The sequence below is a fragment of the Oncorhynchus kisutch genome, linkage group LG9 (assembly GCF_002021735.2).
Source record: "Oncorhynchus kisutch isolate 150728-3 linkage group LG9, Okis_V2, whole genome shotgun sequence".
In the NCBI taxonomy this organism is placed as follows: domain Eukaryota; kingdom Metazoa; phylum Chordata; class Actinopteri; order Salmoniformes; family Salmonidae; genus Oncorhynchus; species Oncorhynchus kisutch.
In genome coordinates, this window is record NC_034182.2 from 41,328,727 (window position 1) to 41,345,073 (window position 16,347).

At 39.5% G+C, this 16,347-nt stretch overlaps 1 protein-coding gene and 1 long non-coding RNA gene across 2 annotated transcripts in view; both read left to right on the forward strand.

Moving 5' to 3' along the window:
* The window catches only part of LOC116375311 (zeta-sarcoglycan-like), a 39,013-nt gene that overhangs the window by 19,385 nt on the left and 3,281 nt on the right, over window positions 1-16,347 (forward strand). Inside the window, exons 5-7 of the mRNA XM_031832608.1 lie at window positions 1,627-1,749; window positions 1,947-2,019; window positions 5,908-6,031. Of these exons, the coding sequence (XP_031688468.1) occupies window positions 1,627-1,749; window positions 1,947-2,019; window positions 5,908-6,031 (320 nt within the window). The remainder of the gene's footprint in view (window positions 1-1,626; window positions 1,750-1,946; window positions 2,020-5,907; window positions 6,032-16,347) is intronic.
* LOC109878506 (uncharacterized) lies at window positions 9,813-13,631 on the forward strand. Its single transcript, XR_002253388.2, has 2 exons — window positions 9,813-10,011; window positions 10,787-13,631. It is a non-coding gene; the product is annotated as an uncharacterized LOC109878506 (long non-coding RNA).

Consider the following 16,347-nt stretch of genomic DNA (forward strand, 5'->3'; position numbering starts at 1 on the left):
CCCTCTGTTTGCACGTGACATAGAACGGATTTAAGTTTGCCTGCATTAAAGTCCCCGGCCACTAGGAGCACCGCTTCTGGATGAGCATTTTTTTGTTTGCTTATGGCCTTATACAGCTCGTTGAGTCTTAGTAACAGAATCGGTTTGTGGTGGTAAATAGACAGCTATGAAAAATATAGATAACCAAGGTAAATAGTGTGGTCTACAGCTTATCATGAGGTACTCTACCTCAGGTGAGCAATACCTCGAAACTTCCTTATTAGACATCGCACACCAGCTGTTGTTTACAAATAGACACACACCCCCACCAGCCGTAGCTGTTCTGTCCTGCCGATGCATGGAAAACCAAGCCAACTGTATATTATCCATATCGTCATACAGCCACAACTCGGTAAAACATAAGATATTACAGTTTTTAATGTCCCGTTGGTAGGAAATTCTCAAACGGAGATCATCCAGTTTATTCTCCAGTGATTGCACATTGGCCAATAGAATGGATGGTTGAGGTGGGTTACCCACTCGTCCAATGAATTCTCACAAAGCACCCTGATCTCCGCCCTCTGTATTTCCTTCTTATCTTTACGCGAATGACGGTGATTTGGGCCTGGTCTCAGAGAAGTAGTATATCCTTGTCGACTCATTAAAGCAAATATCTTCGTCCAGTTCGAGGTGAGTAAACGCTGTTCTGATATCCAAAAGCTATTTTCGGTCTTAAGCGACGGTAACAGCAACATTATGTACAAAAGAAGTTACAAGCAATGCAAAAAAATAAATAAATAGCCTGGTTGGTTAAGAGCCAATAAAACAGCAGCCATCCCCTCACACTTGAAACTGATATAGCCGTGCTTCTACACCTGCATTGCTTGCTGTTTGGGGTTTTAGGCTGGGTTTCTGTACAGCACTTTGAGATATCAGCTGATGTACGAAGGGCTATATAAATACATTCGATTTGATTTGATTTGATTTGACTTGACCTTCAATTGTAAACTGGTGTCCGATTAGGCAGAAAACACTATTTTGGGTAATTTGGGAAAAAATTAAAATGGAACTTGGTGAGAATAATTAAAATGCACAGTCATTGCGCACCATAGTTATGTGGATTAACCATGGCCAGGTCGCAATTGTAAATGAGAACTTGTTCTCAACTTGCCTACCTGGTTAAATAAAGGTAAAATAAATAAATAAATAAATAAAATAAAGGGATTTATTGATGGATATCCTATGAGCACCTTCTGAGCAGATGAAACTGATATAGCCTAGCTTTTGTAAATATGACATGACAACAATTATTAGACAGAGTAAAGTGAAAATAATTATATTTTGACTGACATTAATTCTGGAACAGGATCATTGCATATTGGCTCACATTCCAATACTGATCCAGCCCTACCTTAGGCTGGATTTCAGCCCCATCACCCTCTGCTGACCCTGGCTTTTGAAATTCCAGATTGCTTTGGTTAGTGACTACAGTCAGTTATAGCAGCAACCAAATGGGTACCCAGGTTTGCAGTTCCTTCGCCACTGTTAGAAATGGCACTATTTTGGTGCCATTGTTAGTTCCACTGTAGAAATTAATATAGAACCCTATAGATACCACACAGCCAACTACTGCTTGTCTTTCCTCAGGTCCCCATTCAGTGGAAGCACAGTGTCAGAGATTTGAGGTGCGAAGCAGGGATGGAGGGAAGGTGCTGTTCTCTGTAGATGAAAAGAAGATCAGCATAGGAACAGATACAGTCAGAGTAACTGGTAAGAGGCGCTGTAGAGCCCAGTCTGTCCAGTTTATACACAGTAATCTAACACCTCGCTTTCACAAGGAATACAGAAATGTGGTCACTTAGAAACAGTCAAATCTTTGTGTGACTTACTTCAGTCACCCCTGGCATAGTTCACATCATGAAAGCACTCCTTCTGTTGATTGCATTTGTGATTTTCTTTGTGGAAAGGCTCAGACGGAGGGGTCTTTGGACACTCTGTGGAAACGCCACACATCCAGGCAGACGCCTCTCAAGATCTGAAGTAAGTTTATGCTCCCATTTAAACTTCACATTCGGACTATTTTGTTTAAAAGCTATATCATGGTATTTTACATACTGAATTAAGCGTTTGTCTTTCAAGTTATTTGTTCATTTAAATGTTGTGTTCTGCCATTTGTCCCATTTTCTATCACCACCATTTTAAGCAGCACTGTTGGTGCTCTCATCATTGTCTCTATGCTTTTCATTCAAAACCCTGACAAATACAATTTCTCTGCAATTCTCATCAAACATGCACTATAATGAAAATTGCACAAGCGTAAACTAATTTATCAGTTGTTCCACTTGGAAATAAGTGCATTACATTTGGCTTTCATGAAAATGAGTGGGATTAAATGCATAAATGCACTCACAAGGCAGTTCCGTCTCTCGAAATACACTTAGCCTGAGCCAGTGGCCCCCGTAAATCCATTAACAAGAAATAATGAGTATATTTGTAGTCTGCCTTCATGGTTCTACAGGGAAGATTCCGATTAAAGTTGTCAGAAAAAGTGTTATGGTAGCTAATTCCTCTGTAGTGAGTTGTATACTGATGACATTGCCCAAAGCTAACACTGTTCAATAGTAATTTAGCAAGAAATTAAATTACTGTTGAACAGCTTCCCAAATCCCAGACCGTAGCTTAGACTTAGAATCACACATAGAAGTGAATCTGAAAAGGAGAATCTGAGTGAACGACTATACCACTTAGCTAAGCTATGAATGACATGAATAATCAAGTCAATAAACGTTGGATAGTTAGTTAGCATAAAGTAAATATACTGGCAAGTTCGATGTATTAGTAGTAGAGGTCGACCGATTAATCGGAATGGCCGATTAATTAGTGCCGATTTCAAGTTTTCATAACAATCGGAAATCTGTATTTTTGGACACCGATTTGGCCGATACGGATATATATATATTTTTTAACACCTTTATTTAATCTTTATTTAACTAGGCAAGTCAGTTAAGAACACATTCTTATGTCCATACTATGACCAATAAACATACTACATATTCAATTTACATCTCAAATAGTACCGTTAGAAAAGCCCTACTAACAGCTAGCTAATGTGCCATTTTGCCACAGTAGTTGTTCTACACTACCCACTAATTGGAACAGTGAATAATTTTGTCTTATTTTCTATTTATATTCCAAAAGTTTGGACTTGAAATTAAACAATGACTATGAGGTTAAAGTGCAGACTGTCAGCTTTAATTTGAGGCTTTTTGTTTTTATCCATATAGGATGAACCATTTAGAAAACGTATTCACTTCTTTGTGTTAAGTAGTAAAAAGTCACGTTTCCGGACCCATTTTCATAGCATGCAATGTCTACGTCGAGCTTGTGACTAAAATGTGTTGGATGCATTTGTGTTTCAGATTATTTTGTGCCCAATAGAAATGAATGTGGTGTCATTTTGGAGTCACTTTTATTGTAAATAAAAATAGAATATGTTTCTAAACACTTCTACATTAATGTAAAGGCTACCATGATTACAGATAATCCTGAATAAAATGTGAATAATGATAAGTGAGAAAGTTAGACGCACAAATACCATACCCCCAAGACATGCTAACCTCTCACCATTACAATAAACGCCGCCATACGGCCACCACCATGCAGCAACTACTGCCATACAGCTACCACCATAAAGCATGGCTACCACCATACAGCTACTACCACCACCACCCTACTACTACTACCACACCACCACCCTACTACTACTGCCATACTACTACTGCCACCACAACCACCCTACTACTACTGCCACCACCACCACCCTACTACTAATGCCACCACAACCACCCTACTACTACTGCTACCACAACCACCCTACTACTACTGCCACCACAACCACCCTACTACTACTGCCACCACTGATGTTACTACTACCACCACACAGCAAAAAGATTGCCTTTTGGGTAGTGTGTCTATTTATTCATACACATTTTAACATCGGGTCCTAAAGAGTGCATGTTGAATTTCATCAAACATATTTCCCAGTAACAGGGTTGATGATTGAATCTTAAAAATCAGCCATACACCCCTTGTGTCAGGGGAATGGAAGGTAGTTTGTGTGCAACAGGGAGGGGAAATTGAAATGCAAGTTTAACAACAATGTTTAAACGTGTTAAAATATTTCCATCCACTGGGTAACATCATTGATGCTCGATGTGCTCATTTGTCCACCACAAAACACCAGAAAATGGTCAAAGTAGAACCAACTCACCTGCTTGTATTCTATGATTTGACTGTTACAAGAACTAAGAGTAACTAAAAGGAACTAAGAGTAACGGAAAGGAACTAAGAGTAACGGAAAGGAACTAAGAGTAACGGAAAGGAACTAAGAGTAACTAAAAGGAACTAAGAGTAACTAAAAGGAACTAAGAGTAACTGAAAGGAACTAAGAGTAACTGAAAGGAACTAAGAGTAACGGAAAGGAACTAAGAGTAACGGAAATGAACTAAGAGTAACGGAAATGAACTAAGAGTAACGGAAAGGAACTAAGAGTAACGGAAAGGAACTAAGAGTAACGGAAAGGAACTAAGAGTAACTAAAAGGAACTAAGAGTAACTAAAAGGAACTAAGAGTAACTAAAAGGAACTAAGAGTAACTGAAAGGAACTAAGAGTAACTAAAAGGAACTAAGAGTAACTGAAAGGAACTAAGAGTAACTGAAAGGAACTAAGAGTAACGGAAATGAACTAAGAGTAACTGAAAGGAACTAAGAGTAACGGAAAGGAACTAAGAGTAACGGAAAGGAACTAAGAGTAACGGAAAGGAACTAAGAGTAACTAAAAGGAACTAAGAGTAACTAAGAGTAACGGAAAGGAACTAAGAGTAACTGAAAGGAACTAAGAGTAACTGAAAGGAACTAAGAGTAACGGAAAGGAACTAAGAGTAACGGAAAGGAACTAAGAGTAACTGAAAGGAACTAAGAGTAACTGAAAGGAACTAAGAGTAACTGACCAACAACCAAAATGAAACAGGTGTGGTTTTAGGAGGGGTTCTGAAAGACACTCATGGGGTGTCCACTGAAAGTTGACTAGCAACAAGAACTGGAACCTAAGACAGCCACCGTGAGCACCCACACAATTTGCCAAAGTAGAGCCAAACAAAAGAATAACCCACACCACACTCAAAGACAGGGAACATACCAAAAAGGTGGACCAAAACAAAATGAGACAAAGGAAATCAAATCAGGAGCACCAAACTAAAGATGTTGACCCTCCACATCTTTCAAGACAACTGAAGCACTGGGCGAAGCGCCTTCCCACTAACGAGATGGCAACCAGCATAGGTGTAACATCTACTGACTAACGAGGTGACACCAATCCCATGCTACGTGCTAAAAGTCCAACCTCAAAACATAAATGGAACTAGTATATGTTCAATGTTTCTTTTGAAAAACAAAAATAGCTTTAAAATATATTTTTTACTATATTAAAACCAGAGTTCACGTTACAGGGTTGAACTTAAACCTGAGGGACAAATGTAAATGAATTACTAATCATATTAAATAGGTAAAAATCTTCAGAAACGACTATCTGAAAGTAACAAAATAACTAGGGCTTTACAATGATGGTGAAACTTGGGGAAATCTTGGCGTTAAGTGTGTTAAAATCTTCCTAGAAGTTGGACAAGCATTACATGGAAGGAGCCAAAATTGGGATTTTTCTGAGAAAACACAATTCATTTCAATGACTGCGATTGGAATTTTAAGCACAGATATATGTGATCCAATTGCTCTCTATTCGTGGAACGACTAAACTGTATCTTATCTTAACAGGTTATAAAATAAACATTAAAACTAAATAATAATTTTGAAAAAGTAAGTGGTAAATGAAGTGGAACACAAATGCTTTCATTAAGTTGTTGTGTTTGTCAGGCTTGAGTCTCCAACAAGGACCTTGACCATGGAGGCTCCCAGAGGGGTAGAGGTCACTGCAGCCAGGGGGAAACTGAAGGCCACGTGTCGGAAAGACCTGGAACTCCAGTCAACAGAGGGAGAGGTGAGGAGGTCACGCACAGAATCAACTGTCCTCGAATTAAGATGTCATCATCTATCAAAATAACTATGTCTATAGATGGTTTTAAGGTATTCCCATCCCACAGCCTCGATTCTCATTGTCAGTTTTTGTTGTTGTGTTAAGGTACTGTAGGGGAGACCAGGACAACAGATTTTGGAGTTGTTTTTTAAAACCGTATTTGCTCTAACATTGTTTGATTCAGATATCTCAATATTTCACACAAACAAAGTACATTTGTCGGCTAATTAATAGAACAGAATGTGTTAAATGTGGACTTTTCACAAATCTGGCATATAGACGCAAGGTCCTGATGTTACAATTAACCCCAATAGCAGGTTTAGTTGTAACATTTTATGACACTATCTTCAATAGTAAACGTGTGTTAATTGAAGTGTTATGATTTGAAACAGATATTTAGGAAAAAAATACACTAAATTGACAAAAACATATTTTCATTGTATCTTTAAAGCCTTACTATTATTATATATATATTTTTAATCCTCCCGTTTTGGACTCGACATGCCAATGTATGGTACAGACATGCACTATATACCATCTGTAGTTATCGCCTACCATATACGTGGCAAAAAAAAAAGTCTATACCCCTGTCACGCCAAATAGAGTCCCCCTGCCAAAAAGTGTTGTTATTGTGTGTCCCTCGTTGCTAGAACTTGCTAAATTCTGACCGGATTACGTAATGAATCAAAGCGTCTGCTGCTATCGTGGTTGCCTGGCTCTATTTTACCTCGTAGCGTTCGCGAAGCAGTTGTATTTCTATTTCACCTCAAAAGTGCTCGATCAGTCAGCGCAAAATTATTACCTCAGAATTGCTATGCCAAATCTTTTCAGTCTCCTGAGGGGAAATAGGTTTTGTCGTGCCCGCTTCACGACTGTCTTTGTGTGCTTGATCCATGTTAGTTTGTTGATGATGTGGACACCAAGGAACTTGAAGTTATCTTCTATTAGAAAACTGGACGGATTTAGCTATGTACAACCATTTTTTCAACAACCATTTTACATCTAGCTAGTTGGTAATCTACACGTTGCTAGCTATACATATAGTTCAGTGGAGGCTGCTGAAGGGAGGACGGCTCATGATAATATCTGGAATGGAGTAAATTAAATACTATCAAACACGTGGTTTCCATGTTGATACCATTCCATTGACTCCATTCCAGCCATTATTATGAGCTGTCCTCCCCTCAGCAGCCTCCACTGGTGTAGTTATATGTCTATCATATTGAGGTATCTAGCTATAATTTACACCTGATCAATCAAATGGATAGGTGTAAGCAATTATGGTAATTCCAATTGCCCTTAACTAGTTAACTAGGTGTCTTCGTTAGACAGACACAGAGAAACTTGTTCGGCTTCATATGTACCTACGAGGAAAGGATGGCCAGCCACACAGGAGGGTGATTTTTACTAAGGAGGAGTAGGAGGCCGTGCTGACCGAGATGCATGCTGGCCATTTCGGAGTGAAGCGGATGATTGCCAAAATCAACCTGCTCTTCTTCTGACAGAGAATTGTCAAGGAGGTGGACAGTGGGGCAAGTACATTAACCTTTTGTTTATCAATTACATTCCATTATATCTGAAATTATTATGATTTCAATGAATGTCATATCAGAGATCACACCATGTTTAAATTTGTCACTTTTTGCTTAAAAGTCAGTACCCTGTCTAGCCTGACAGAAGCTTGAGAGGGTGAAGACTGTGGCGCCGGAGTTGAAGCCCATCAAAGTTGTTTCACCATGGCATATGATCGGTAAGGGTCCCAATTAAAATTTTGCCCTGATAAGTTGTTTTGTAATGGTTGCTTTATTTTGACCACAGCAGAGTTCAATATTCTAGAATGTGCTTACAAATATGAAAGTGTGCAGACTGTATGACACAGATACAGGCAAGAATAAAATAATCTTCTCTCTAACACTTTAAATGTTAGGGGTGGACCTCATTGGACCCTTCACTAAATCCAGGAATGGCAACAGCTGGTGTCTGACGGCGACCGATCACTTTACCAAGTGGGTGGAGGCAATACCCATTAAGCTCAGGAAAGGAAGAGTATGTGCTTAACTCAAAATTCCCTTCTGTAACCAATTTAAAAGGGTGTTTGGAACCAAAAATAGATTTTCGTTTTGTATGATACCCATCAAGGACGAGGATGTTGTACATCTTCAACACCCACGGTTCTCCTGAGGTCATAACCGAGGTCATGAACGCTGGAACAAGGCACGTATGTCATAGTTTATATTCTGTCACCAATGGTTTGTTTTATTTAAGGAAGGTGGGACGTGGGAAACCTTGCTGCTAGCTGGGGTCAACATCTGTTAAAGTGAATATATATCTCAGATATTAACTATTTGCATGCAAAATAATCTGAAGCTAGTTTTAGCTTCCCTAACACTGATATTGTCTCTTTGTTTTCATTTATATAACTAGCCAAGTCAGTTAAGAATAAATCATTATTTACAACGACAGCCTACCCCAGCCAAACCCTAACGATACTGGGCCAATTGTGTGCCGCCCTATGGAATTCCCAATCACAGCCGGTTGTGATACAGCCTGGAATTAAACCAGGGTCTGTAGTGATGCCTCTAGCACTGAGCTGCAGTGCCTTAGACCGCTGCGCCACTCGGGTTATCTCGGTGGAAGCCAACAATCTGCTCCAGTTGGAGCAGTTGGATGGTCGACCACTGAAAGCACTGACGTTCTACACTTCGGTGAAGCCCAATAGACAAAGTATGTTAAGCGTTGGTTGACATTTGAGCAAGCAAGAAATGGTAGTTATGCTGAGCTTATAAAAATGTACCTCTTCAATTGACCTCAAGACTTTAGGACCATCGACTGTCCGAGCCCCCCAGGAAGTATCCCATCCACCAGAACCAGTGAGTTCGGATCAGTCTGATTATCTGTGCTCTGAGTCGGAGGGGGACCAGCTATACCTTCTAAAAGTGTTGAAAAGTACATATCTCCCATTTACAACACTGAACTAATCCATCAAATTTTCTCCCAGTAAAGTGTAACCTTTGTGTTTGCTTGTTTACATCTCTGTCTCCTACCCTGTTCCCTTTAACTCTGCTCCTGTTCTCCAGGACCTAGGGGTTCTGCCCAAAACCCAGACGTGGAACCACCTGATGTCCTCCATTACCTGTTCTCCAGGACCTAGGGGTTCTGTCCAACACCCAGACGTGGATCCACCTGATGTCCTCCATTACCTGTTCTCCAGGACCTAAGGGTTCTGTCCAACAACCAGACGTGGATCCACCTGATGTCCTCCATTACCTGTTCTCCAGGACCTAAGGGTTCTGTCCAACACCCAGACGTGGATCCACCTGATGTCCTCCATTACCTGTTCTCCAGGACCTAGGGGATCTGCCCAACACCCAGACGTGGATCCACCTGATGTCCTCCATTACCAACCACCCCCCAATTTTTCATTACATAATCTACAGCTGCTGTTAGTGTCATGTTGTCATTATCTGCTAAGAACGTTTTCTTGATCTATCATACTGGGCACATAATATGTGAGATACACAGATTAACTAAAAACACTAGTAACTGCAAACACTTAGAACAAAGAGAGCAGCAGGGCCTGGACTTTGCATTCTCCCTCTTCAAGTCCCCCTTCTGAGACTGGCTGCCTGTTGAGAACAAGTGACAAACAGAACCTCCCACCCACACAGCACCCACCCAGGGGCGGAGCCAGAAGGGTGCCACCCCAAATGTCATTCGCTACTGGCAGCTTGATGCTGATTGACATCTCATTTCACCACTTGTTGAAAGAAGCATTTATTTTGACATTCGGCGGTGCATTTTTCAAATCGAGGACGAGGAAAATAGAATATTAACGTTGGTTGCGAGATACAGAAGAAGAAGAAGAAGCATTCAGAAGAAGAAGAGAGAATATTTCCATAGCTCCACGAGCTCTTTTCCCGATTGGCGAAAGCATCATATTTGAAGTAAGTTTTAAGGTTTAGCAGCGGGTTTAGGTTTCCTGAACAACTTTTACGAAAGTTGAGTCGCAGTGTAAGTTAACGTTAGACCTTTGGCACCATTAACAGATAGTTAATCAGATAAGAGAGATCGGTTCCCAATTTAGACTAACATTATGTTTACATCTGAGCTAGTAATACACGCATATATACAGTGCAGTGTCGTAAATTGCAGTATATGAATGTTTAGCTAATGTAGGCTATAGCTGTCAGTGTTCAGCAAGTTAACATTCAGACACTTGAAATCCATTAACTCAGTTAGATTTTCGAACTTGGACTCAAAACTAACAATTGTTATTATCAATCTGTTAACGTTACTCAAAAAATTACCACAATTTGCAGCCTGTTTTTCTATTGTAAAAGTGTAAGGAAATACAGCTAGCTAAATTACTGCAGAGTAGGACTAGCCATGATCTAACTAGTAACTTGGACTTGTAGTTGATTTATTTTAAGGCACAGTTATGATAATGGGGATTTGTAATTAAGATTGAGATTGGACTAGAATGTGGGTAATTGGATGCTTAGATGTAACCATAGACTGTCTTATTGTTGCATAGGGTCAGTTAAACATGGAAATAAAAGGAGAGATATTAGACTTCTGTTCCATTAGGACCCAATGGTAGGCCAAGGCCTATACTTTAAACTACACATGTTAGTTAGCAGCTGTTAGTATCTAATCTTGTGGATCCCTTAATTATACATTTCCATAGAGATATGACACATTATTTAACGTGTATTTCAGACATGTCAACATCCAGAGAAGAGGATCCCTCCTGTACAGCCGTGTTTGAAAACATTTCCCAGAACTCATCATGGTATCAGGAAAAGGGCTTTCAACAGCTCCTGGTATAAAGGACAATTCATGGCTTGAATATTCTGTTTGTCAAGATTCGACTTATTGTTTCGCCTGTAGGCAATTTTCTCTGCCCAATACACCTGAATCTGCCTTCACATCACGGTCAGGTTTTTGTAACTGGAAAAAGGTGCTGTTTAAAGGTTCTGGGTTTAAGCTCCATTCAAAGGCACAGCATCATATCAATGCTATGTATGCTTGGAATCAGCATAAAAGGGCTATTGACAGCAACTTGTCAATGTTAGATGTCATAAATGAGGACCGGAAAAAGAAAGTAGAGGAAAACTGTACTTACATTAAAACAATTACAGATGTGCTCCTATTAACTGCCACTTAAAATATAGAGCAGAGAGGTCATCGAGAGTCTGATGAGCAGAGAGGTCATCGAGAGTCTGATGAGCAGAGAGGTCATCGAGAGTCTGATGAGCAGAGAGGTCATCGAGAGTCTGATGAGCAGAGAGGTCATCGAGAGTCTGATGAGCAGAGAGGTCATCGAGAGTCTGATGAGCAGAGAGGTCATCGAGAGTCTGATGAGCAGAGAGGTCATCGAGAGTCTGATGACTCTCACAACAAGGGTCATTTTTTGACAACCTTAGAAGAAATAGCAAAGCATGACCCCCTCATAGAGAAAAAAGGATGAATGCATGTGGCAATGCTAAGTACACAAGCCACCAAATCCATAACGGAAGTTCTTGAGGGCTTAGCTGAGCTGGTACAAAGTCAAATAATAAGAGAAGTAAAAAATGTTTACAAAAATGAAGCTTTTAGTGTAATTGCAGATGAAACCAAAGATTTAAAAGAAAAAATAACAAATGTCTTTAGTTGTGAAGTACTATTACAACGGAGCAAAAGCTTTTTCCACTTTCTGTCAGCTGAAAGCTTAGATGCAAAAATGATAATGGATTGCCTTGAAAAACATGGTCTGGACTACAGAAAGAATCTTGTGGGGAAAGGCTGTGACGGTGCAGCCGTCGTGAGCGGAAAGCATTCTGGTGTGTCTACGGATTTAAAAACGGTGCAAGATTAGCATTTTATGTGCACTGAAATGCACCTTTGTTTGAATTTTATTCTTGTCGATGCTGTAAAATCAGTGCCTGAGGCAGTTCACTTTTTTGCTCTCCTGCAGAAGCTTTATAACTTTGTGTCTGGCTCATACGTTCGTCTCAAGTGGCTTGCAGTTCAGAAAGAGCTGTATCCACAGCAGCAGCCCGGGGAACTACGGAGACTTACGGATGTAAGGTGAGCATGCAGATAAATGGCATGCCGTGATCTGAGGGACAGGCTTCCAGCAGTTCTAAGAGTGCTACAGGATATCACACTTGAAAATAGTGGTGACAGATCAGTGGAGGCAAGGGGCCTTCTTTCTCAGATAGATTTACATTTCATAAAGCTTTTGGTTACCTTTTGTAAAGTGCTTGGTGATGCCAAATGTCTTTCTGACATGCTCCAATCAAGCTCTCTTGACCTAGTGAGGGCTGTGGCTCTAGTAGGTGCCTTTACAGACACATTACAGGAAGGGCTGTGGCTCTAGTAGGTGCCTTTACAGACACATTACAGGAAGGGCTGTGGATCTAGTAGGTGTCCTTACAGACACATTACAGGAAGGGCTGTGGATCTAGTAGGTGCCTTTACAGACACATTACAGGAAGGGCTGTGGATCTAGTAGGTGCCCTTACAGACACATTACAGGAAGGGCTGTGGATCTAGTAGGTGCCTTTACAGACACATTACAGGAAGGGCTGTGGATCTAGTAGGTGCCCTTACAGACACATTACAGGACTACAGAAGGTAGGGTTACTATGGAGAACTATGGAAAGAGGTTGAAGAGATTACAGAGCACTGCAAAATAAGTGTACAAACAGCGTGTAAACGACAGCCTAAAACAAGCTTAGATTTCATGACTCATTGATGATGAGCACTGTAGGACAGAAACATAGTGACCAAAGTGATGGTGAGAGCTTCCAAAGAGCTTATCTTTAATCAGGTGCTTGACAGTCTCACAGCTGAGCTGCAGAGGCGTTTTTCATAGAAGAATTGTGAGATAATGCAAAGGGTCCAGTCTCTCAACCCAAAGAGGACACCATTCTTGAATGAGGAGCCTCTGTTTGCCTTTGCTCAGACCTTTGAGTTCGATTTAGAGGACCTCAATCAAACATGAGGTTCATCCAACCAAGGGACTTCTTGATAGGAGAGATAGAAGTGGAAGGAACAGACTGTCTACTCTCCTTGGCTTTGTTGTGTTTCTAGAACCTTTATAAAGAGATCTTCCATGAGCTATTTCGACTTTGTGAGATTTCTGTTGTTACCCCAGTCAGCAGTGCTTCTTGCGAGAGAAGCTTCTCAGCCTTAAAACGGATTAAAACCCACCTTAGAACAATAATGGTTGATGACAGGTTAAGTCACCTCGGAATTGTATGCTGTTTTAAATCTACCAGGGATAATTTGGCACTTAGGTGGTCCCTCTGATCATGATTAACACCTGCACTGTGTACTAGCTAGTACACTGACATTCTAAAATGATAATCCAAAGGATATCACATCACAGATTTCATTTGGTCTTGATTAGGCCAATTCCAAAATGTTTCTTTGCTATTAGTTAACATAATATATATGAGCATAAATATGATACTGTACGTTTGTAATATTGAAATATGCTTTATTTTTCAAGTCCATTTCTGCTTGATACCCTGGTATGTCAAATTGCAGTGTTTTTTTTAAAACAAATGTTATCTTACCCTCTTAGTGCTTGAGCTTTATTTTCTGAAAATATTTTGAATGTTCAACACACACAGAGAGAGAGAGAGAGAATTCTACAATACAATTCTAGTTCTTCCACTGCACCTTCCTCTATATTCCACACACCAGAATTCTGTATTTTAGTCTATGATTGCCATATGAGTGTACAAACAATCTGTGAAAATAAATTAATGACACAACTGTACCAAAAAAATACCAACGTTTAAAAATAGTGCCTGCTTGGTCTTCACAGCTGTTTCACAAAGTGTTCATTGCCAGTTCTAAGGTATCCTTTGATGGCATATATATTTGTTCCACATTAGGACCTACAGCAGATACATATATATTCAACCACTAGGGTGTACTGATGAGCTATGGGAGATATAACAAAAATGAATCATAGTAGAGGCCGACTGAAAATATATTATTTCAGGGTAGATAAGGGAAGGGAAGGGCAGGTTAAATTAAAAACATGACAGCCAGACAGGCCAGTGTATGAATCAAATGGATTTGCATGGAATAGGAATTAGCTGACTTTGTGATCTGTAAGGTAAGTATAAACCTTATTGTGTCAAGAAGATTACACGTTTTCTTTGCCATTTCCTGAAACATAGCAACGTTTAAGACATGGACGTCACGTTGTAATGTTAATGAGGTACCCAAAAGTAGTTTGAAGTAATGTTTTCATTTTATTAGCTAAACAAAACTTGTTTAAACAGCGAAATTGTCACGGAAATCTGCCTTGTTTGTATAGCGATGATGAAAAGAACGTAATTTTAGGCTGTAATGATCTCCAAAATTCTAATCATTAGGTCATCACACTGTTGATATAGCAACGGACGCTAATCCTTTATTGAATCCCATTGTGACGCGGAGGGGGACACTTTTTGGCCGGGGGATAGTATTTGGCATGACACCCACTTGAACTTATTTCTCATTTTGTTGCGTTACAAAGTGGGATTGAAATTGATTTAATTGTCATGTTTTGTTATTGGTCTACACAAAATACTACATAATGTCAAAGTGAAAAGAAAATTTTACGAAATGTTACAAATTAATAAAAAACATGTAACTAAATTATAGTTGTTGCATAAGTATTCACCCCCCTTTTGTTTAGGCAAGCTTAAATTATTTCAGACGTCAAATGTGGTTTAACAAAACATGTGGACTCACTCTCTGTGAAACAATAAGGTTTGAATGACTATCCCTTCCGCTGTCCACCATACAGTGGGGCAAAAAAGTATTTAGTCAGCCACCAATTGTGCAAGTTCTCCCACTTAAAAAGATGAGAGAGGCCTGTAATTTTCATCATAGGTACACTTCAACTATGACAGACAAAATTAGAAAAAAAATCCAGAAAATCACATTGTAGGATTTTTTATGAATTTATTTGCAAATTATGGTGGGAAAAAAGTATTTCTCTCTCTCATCTTTTTAAGTGGGAGGACTTGCACAATTGGTGGCTGACTAAATACTTTTTTGCCCCACTGTACATACAACATCTGGAAGGTCCTTCAGTAAAGTATTGAATTTTAAGCACATATTTAACTACAAAGACCAGGGAGCTTTTCGAAAGGGCCGTGATTGGTAGATGGGTAACAATAGACAATCTGACATTGAATATATCTTTAAGCATGGTTAATTTAAATGTATGCTATAGATGATGCGTTAAACCACCCAGACACATCAAATATGCAGGACAGGAAGGAAACTGCAGATGTCACCACCAGGCAAGTCAGTAAATAACAATGTCTTATTGTCTTATTTACAATAACAGCCTACCCCGGATGACCAATTTGACATTACAGAGTATTTGGTGTAGAACTAAACAATCAAACTAACTGAAAAGTTCTACAGGTGACATTTCACCCGAAAATAAATGACTAGATAATGTTCTACCCGATCAGAATCATCTTAGTTACAATTTTATTTCCTAAATGGTGTTGCTAAATGCTATTGCATTTGGGGACTATATTTCACAATAAGGATTTCAGCATACTTTATTCAGACAAGTGTATTCTACAGCAGCAAACAGTATAGACATTAAAGGCCTACTTACAATGTGATAATGTAATTTTGGAGCCTACAATGGAAAAGTTATTATTCTAGGTTTGCGTCATATAACCTACTCCTTGCAAGTCATGTAGCCTACAGATTATAACTAAACCATAGGTGATGATGATCAAATCAAATTTATTTATAAAGCCCTTTGTACATAAGCTGATATATAAGCTATATCATCTACTGCATCTTTATGTAATACATGTATCACTAGCCACTTTAAACTATGCCACTTTGTTTACATAACCTACATTACTCATCTCATATGTATATACTGTACTCGATACCATCTACTGCATCTTTCCTATGCCGTTCTGTACCATCACTCATTCATATATCTTTATGTTCATATTCTTTATCCCTTTACACTTGTGTGTGTAAGGTAGTAGTTTTGGAATTGTTAGGTTAGATTACTCGTTGGTTATTACTGCATTGTCGGAACTAGAAGCACAATCATTTCGCTACGCTCGCATTATTATCTGCTAACCATGTGTATGTGACAAATAACATTTGATTTGATTTGAATTTGCATACCGCCCAAACAGATCCACAGATGATGCAATCTCTATTGCACTCCACACTGCCCTTTCCCACCTGGACAAAAGGAACACCGATGTGAGAATGCTATTCATTGACGACAGCTCAGCATTCAA